At 34.8% G+C, this 7,783-nt stretch overlaps 1 protein-coding gene across 1 annotated transcript; it reads left to right on the plus strand.

The window, feature by feature from the left end:
• Positions 1-852: 852 nt before the first annotated feature.
• Positions 853-5,481, plus strand: LOC132760503 (carbohydrate sulfotransferase 11-like). The gene is made up of 2 exons (XM_060752492.1): positions 853-862; positions 4,273-5,481. Exons 1-2 carry the CDS (start codon positions 853-855, stop codon positions 5,475-5,477), a joined length of 1,215 nt encoding a protein of 404 aa, XP_060608475.1. The 3' UTR covers positions 5,478-5,481.
• The last annotated feature ends 2,302 nt before the right edge of the window (positions 5,482-7,783 follow it).

Raw genomic sequence — 7,783 nt, forward strand, 5'->3', positions numbered from 1 at the left:
TAAATATCCCAGACAAAAACACGTTTTTTTCACCCCTCAGCTGTTAACACGAAGTTCTGATAATCAAAGTTTAAAGCTAAGTTTTTGATGATGTGTGTTAATAAAAAAACACACACCAAAAAACATGTTTTTATCATTGAAAATGAAGCTGTGCTCAAGTCCCAGTAGTCTCCGTAAAAATGGTATTTAGTCGGTGCTTTGGAATAATGTATTTCAGTAAAGATGCTATAATGAATTTATTTATTTAACACGTTATAAAATACAACAATGCACTTCGAGCATTTGAACCACGTGATGTTCCAATAGAAAACATAATAGCGCCACCTCCAATATAGGTTTGACAGCTGTGTACGCCAATAGAATTCAGTATTGAACTAACTTCACAATTGCATCGGTAGTCAAGACAGTATCGTCTGTTTAATATTAAACGACACTTGGCGGCAAGGCTTGAACAAGTCTTGAATACGTTAGTAAACTGTGCCGCAATAGTGTGTGTGTTTAGTTTTGTTTATACTTGGCGCCGGCTTAGACCAAGACTATCGGCCTCTGTTACGTCGCTGGTCGTAGAGCCTGCAACGGAGGACTTAGTTCGTCTGCAACGTCGCCGATCGTAGAGCCGCAACGGAGGTCTTCTCATGCCGTCTTTCGTCGTACGTAGATCTTTTCTAGAACCCAGTTCTTCGATCTTGAACGCAGTAGACAATATAGAGGAAAGGCACCTCTTCCGGGAGCAGCAGCTCTTTGTAGGGTCACACCCTTCGCTATTGGTTAGGTCACACCAGCTAAGTGACCTAACTAGGTCACCCATCTGATGTGACCTTTGCCTTCCGAGCGACGTGCACGCGCGAAGGGATGTCGGAAGGTACCGCAATAGTATCGACTGAGTTGCTATATACCGGTCTTATATCGTTGCACCTCTGCATGGATATAATTATTTTAGTATGTTAATCGATATGGCGATGTGTATGGTCTCACCTTTGATACAGTCATTTTTTCAATTCGACACCATTTTTGACATTGTATCGCCTTAGTCAATGGAAAGTGAGAATCTGTCATTACAGGTATCTCAAATGAAATATAGATTGTAACGTTATACATATGTATGTACATGTAGTTTGTTTTCCTGTCTACTTAGAAAAAGACGCGCATAAATCTCGGAAAAAAGATGACTTCAAAATATGTGCTATTATCAATGATTATTTTATTTGTGACAATGATTTGGGTTTTTCACGGTGAGTACTGCGGATAATTTATACTTGCGTAATTTCTTTAATATTTTACATATTTTCAGTTGTTTTTCCTCTAAGAATTAAGTTTTATAGTACTCTAGTAATATTTCAGAAATTTCCTTTCAATCACTACAGTATACCATTGCACGCAGTTAAATATTTTAATTGATTATACACTTATAAATGATAGATTGAGAAATATTGATGAAATAAAATGCATATTTTTATTTTCCGTATTTTCACTGTAAAAATTTATTTTTCACTTATATTTTCCGTATTTTCACTGGTGTCTTGCCGGACTACTTTCTTTTAAATTCAGCTAAAAACAAAATTAAAAGGGAATTCTTCCTTATTTATAAGGTTAAAAAGGAAAAAAGTATATAATAAACAGAAAATTCAAGTTTTTTCTATAAATACAAGATTTATTTTCATGTTGTGGTATGAAAATTATCATATTTCACTCGTGGCTACTGCCACCCGTGAAATATTTAGTTTAATACCACTCGATAAAAATAAATCATGTATTTATAGAAGAAACTTGAATATCCTCTATTGATTATTTTTTATAAATTTTTCTTCTTGATATGGTGCATTTGTAGTTTTAGTATATAAGTAAATTGGTAAGAAATTGAATATTTGGGTGGGAAATTGAATATTTGGCTGGACAATTAAATATTTGGATGAGAAATTGAATATTTGGATAGAAAATTGAATATTTGGGTAGAAAATTGAATATTTGTGTGGGAAATTGAATATTTGGGTGGGAAATTGAATATTTTGGCGGGAAATTGAATACAATGTTAATTTAGCCCTTACCCTGCCGAATTTTTGTAATGGGGTTTTCTTGCTTTGAATTTTTAGCAGTACATTCTAAGTTCATTATAAAATACAAAATCTAGCCACTAGCATCACAGAGCCTGGTCATACGTCGCCCGCCAACTTACCTCAATAGGGGAAGCATTAGATGTATAATCCAGGAGATTCTGGTTGAATCCTCGGGCAAGGCTAAATTTCGAGACGAAATTTCTTGACAATTGATCTCGGTCATTAAATATGAGCTTATTCAAAAATTATGTGCGATTAATATATTATTATATAAATGATCACTTTCGAAGAAATTATTTACATGTATTATACCGGCGAGTTATCCAGGAATCCTGAGGGACCGATCCCCGAGATATGACAAAATGTGCCATTGGTCTACAATGGAAGATCTTTGATATAACAAATAATTATGTTGATTGTTAGGTCAAACAATATAACAAACAAGAGGAATTATGTAAATAATTATACATAGATTCTGTTGGCAAGTGTGAGATATAAGATACGATATTACATATATTTATACATGTAAATCAAATAATAAAATGTTCTAGAATAAAATATCATTATTCATCATTCATGTCCATACTAAATCATTTAAAACTTCATCAACACTTTTTTTTCAAGCAGTTATTTATAATAATATTAAAATGATGATAAATTTTATTGTTTTTTTATATCAATATTTGATAGACATATTGAAAATGTGCCCACTTTAAAATCGATGTAAAACCAAAACAAATAAACATGGACCTACATAAAGAACGCATGGAAGTAATAGCTTGCAACTGCCACAATCTTTGCTGTTTATTATTTTTGAAGTATTAAATTTCTTCTCATTCTTGTATAATACGCACATTTTATTACCCTTTATCATGTAACCTTTAAAATTGTTGAAACTTGAAATGAAATATCAGCATTGATTTCCGTAGAACATTAATTTACAAATATTTTATTTGTAATGTTTTCTTTGTCTACAGCTGTGAAAATTTTGATTCATGTCTTTAACAGCTACAGGGAATCTCTATATTATTCATCCTCAGATAGAAATAACAATATTCAGTGTCACATTGCACAATTGATACACCCAATACCTAGTGTTCTATAAGGTCTGATAGTCATATTACCCGATCTATATGAGAATTACTTCATTGCAAATGTAACAGTATTTGTTAATGGAATCCAGAAAATGCAATCCCTTTTGAATATTTTCATCTAAAACGCGATATGACGGAAACTTTATTAGTTATAAAGATTGTTGACAGGTTATATATGGCCCTATATAACGGCAGCATGTATTTGTAAATATAACCCGAGCCGCTAGGCGACGGTTATATTGCAAACAGCCGTTTATATACGGCCATATAACCTGTCAACAATCTTTATAACGAATTTATAACACAGCAAGCATCATTTTTAAGAGAAAAAAGTACGATTTCTTTATGAATCGACAGCAGCCGTGTATATAAAACTATATAAACATCACGATTATCCAATGAAAAGCGACGTTACAAACTTGCAATATTATAAAGACTGCTGGCCGCGGCGGTTCACCGGCGCTGTTTCTACGGGTTGTTGGATTTGGAATATAGCTGGATCTATAAACTGAAAACTTGATTTCCATTGGTCAATCGTGTCGTTTATACTATAGTTTTATATACGGCTGCCGCAAATTTGCGAAGACCAGCCGGGCAATCCGTGCTATGAGATCATGGTCTGCACATTTCGCTATTCAGTCAGTACCCGTATATATTCGCTATTCAGTCAGTACCCGTATATATTCGCTATTCAGTCAGTACCCGTATATATTCGCTATTCAGTCAGTACCCGTATATATTCGCTATTCAGTCAGTACCCGTATATATTCGCTATTCATTCAGTACCCGTGTATATTCGATATTCATTCAGTACCCGCGTATATATACATGTATTTGCTATTCAATCAGTAACCGTATAAATTCGCTATTCAGTCAGTACCCGTATATATTCGCTATTCAGTCAGTATATATTTTGAAATTGTCCCTAAAATTGATTAATGGTTTTGTCCAGATTGAAAGATGGGCAAACTTGTTCATTTACGATATTTAACGGGTGAAGATGGTTTATATTTTATTGGCTTCTCCTTAAATGAACACAGATAATGACTGGATTGTACAATCATGCTAGTTGTAACGATTTCTCAAGTATCGCATACGCTAACACACTTCTTCTTTTATTTCAGGATATTTTAGAAATGAACATCAATTTATATACTATCAAAACGACAAAGTTACACCATATAGCGCTGTTTCATACGGTTATAAAGCAGCAAATATTTCTGAGGACAGCAAAGAGCGAGATGCATTATTCGAGAAACGGCAAATGGACATTTCAGAAAGCTGTGAAAAATTCAATTATTCCATCGCCTCCAATGTTCTCTTAATTGATAAAATACATTCCATTTATTACTGTCCAATCCCGAAGGTAGGATCCACGTTTTGGAAAAGAAGTTTAGAAGTACTGACAAGTCAAGGAAAAATCAAATCTCCGTTTGATTTGACTTTAAATGATATCAAATTGTTGTCAAAATCGAAACATCTTTCCACGAGGGAATTAGAAGACCTGACCGAACAAGGAACTTCATTTATGTTTGTGCGAAACCCTTATGCGCGTTTGTTTTCTGCATATGAGAACAAGATTTATTGTCCCAATTTAATGTTCTGGAAGTCCACGGGGAGCCGAATCGTAAAATTAGTAAGATCCAGTCGTGATCATGTTCACTCAAAATATGGATTTGACGTTACATTCTATGAATTTATTAAATACATTTTATATCAGAATGAACGGGGTAAAACAATCAACGGCCACTTTCGACCGATGATTAACATTTGTAATCCGTGTCAAACGCATTTTGATTACATCGGTAAATTAGAAACATTTGCAGATGACGCAAAATTCATTATAACCAAATGGAAGAGCAAGTTTGACGATATCAACATAACATTTGGTGAAAAGGAAAGAACTATTGACACAGTGAAAGGTCATTTACGATTTCTGTATCAAGCTAAAAGGATAGTCAATACAATAAAAATTCCATTTACTAAATTAATGCTGCGAACGTGGAGAGATTTGCAAATTCGTGGCCTCCTGTCAAAATCTATAGCATTTCCATTTAATGCATCCGATAGTGGCGAAATCACAAAGACAGACTATCTAAACGCCGTGCTGGAAGCCCTAGAAATTCCGGTAAATCATACAGAGGTGAAATTGCAACGACACGAAGCCCTTGTGCAAGCTTATAGACAGGTTCCTATGGCAGACATGGAGAAATTAAGAACTTACCTGCTAAAAGATTGTTTGATATTTAATTACGAAGATCGACCAAAGGATTTGTTTGATCGTTCCGTGCCTTTAAACGATACTTTCTTATATATTGACGGACTGTGAATAAACACAGTCTTACTGCTGAAGTGCCTTTAAACGGTACTTTCTTGTATCTGTAGAAAAAAACCAAGCATTTCTGTTAGAATTTCCGAATGAACAGGTGATGCATGCGTGAATTCATAGCTTCAGCCTGTCCGTTACGTTTTATTCTGTTTTTCTTATTTACTTTATGTGCGCGTTCAACACAACAAAAAGTTTTGCCATATATATGATAGATGAATATAATGTATAAAAAAAGGTTTCAACCGTATTACTGGCCATTCCTCTGAGATACAAAAGTACATGGCGATATTATTAAAACATACAGTCGCTCTACAATCGTATCAATACACAACATGACTTTCGACATTTTAACATTTGTAAAATATTTCCCTACATATACTGTATATCGTTTAATTTGTTAAAAAAGAGCAAATTTAGAGCATTAATATTAGTAAAATGTTAATATGAGCCACCGCAAGACGGTGACCTAGCTCCAGCGTTTTCTTATATCTAAAGACAATTAAACGCATTGAAGAAAGAGTAGTGCAGTAAAGAATACTCCTAGAAAGCATAACCATTTTGATCTAATTACATGTATTATCCAAATTTAACATTTTACCCCATGAGCATATTGCGAAAATTGGCCGTTTTCATTAAAAAGCCTCCTGTAACAAGTTAAAACTGCTATGAAACTATGAAAAATGCTTCAATACTGATGAAACTTTGCACAAATGTTGACTAGACCATAGCCTCTGTAACAGCATGCTCAAAAGTTTTTGTTACCATGGCAACGGGGGACGTCTCAATATTGCCAAAAATCATTATTTTGCATTGTTTTTTCCCCATCAAAACTGATTTCAAAGTGCTGCAACTTCTCAATGAATTTAGATAGAGTAAAAGGCTTTTCAGTGTCGGTTACTAGTTACCCTAAGATCGACCTGAGGCCATTTTAGCCTGTCACATGTCCAAAATTTTCTTTGCGATGAGGGGGGACTACCGCCCCCCTTCAAACCCCCTTTTGGCAACCCCCTGATGTAACATTTGGATGGAGGCGGCGCCGAAAAAGTGGTAACTTTTTTATCAACATTTCTCAAATGAAAAACAGTGTTTTGGGCCTCAACAAGATTGCATTTGTAAAAATGCCATTCCACCGCATAAATACAACACCAAATAGTAATGTAGGAACACATTTTTTTTTTGTTTCTATACAGATTGCCATAATGCATAGATCACTTACCTATCTGTTATTATTAGATTAGTACCTTCGGAAATAAGATTTTCAATTTTTTACTTTATGACATAGTGACTGAAAATCAATGATCCCCAGGGGCGGGGCCAATTTTCTCCCCAGGGCTTTAATTTGAATAATCTTGCTAGAGGTTCATCACACAATGTTTAATGCAAAATGTCTAACCTCTAGCCTTTGTCAATCAGAGAAGATTTTTTAAAGTTTTTACTATATACATGTAAGGAAAACCTATGACCCCCGGGGCGGGGCCAATTTTGACCCCAGGGCTATAATTTGTACAATCTTGCTAAAGGTTCACTACACAATGTTTCATGCAAAATATCTAACCTCTAGCCTTTGTGAATTTAGAGAAGATGATTTTTTAAGTTTTTACTATATACATATAAGGAAAACCTATGACCCCCGGGGTGGGGCTGATTTTGACACTAGAGGCAAAATTTGAATAACTTTGGTAGAGTACCTATAGATAATAACACATACCAAATATCAAAACTCTAAGCCTAGTACCTTCAGACAAGAAGGTATTTTAAGGTTTTACTATATGTACATATAGTGAAAATCAATGACCCCCGGGGCGGGGCCGATTTGGACCCTAGGGCTATAATTTGAACAATCTTGGTAGAGGTCTACCAGACAATGCCTTATGCAAAATATCTAAGCTCTAGGCCTTTTGGGCTTTACAAGAAGATTTTTTAAATTTATTCTTATAATTCCTTTTGGTTGCCATGACAACCAGATTTCTCCATGGAATGAAATTATTTGAACAACTTTGGAAGCCCTTCACCCAAGGATCAATCCTGTCAAGTTTGGTTGAAATTGGACTAGTGGTTTTTCACAAGAAGATTTTTTAAGTTCACTATATAATCCTGCCAAGTTTGGTTGAAATTGGACTAGTGGTTTTTCACAAGAAGATTTTTTAAGTTCACTATATAATCTTTATAACACACACACACACAAACATACACACACACACACAGGTGAATCGCTATATGCCACCGCATCGCAGATGCTGCGGTGGCATAAAAAGGGGGGGGGGCAAAAAGCCGTCGAAAAACGTCTATATCAGGTAAAAAGGTTA

Source organism: Ruditapes philippinarum, unplaced genomic scaffold (assembly GCF_026571515.1).
Source record: "Ruditapes philippinarum isolate M1 unplaced genomic scaffold, ASM2657151v2 ctg250_1_1_1_1, whole genome shotgun sequence".
In the NCBI taxonomy this organism is placed as follows: domain Eukaryota; kingdom Metazoa; phylum Mollusca; class Bivalvia; order Venerida; family Veneridae; genus Ruditapes; species Ruditapes philippinarum.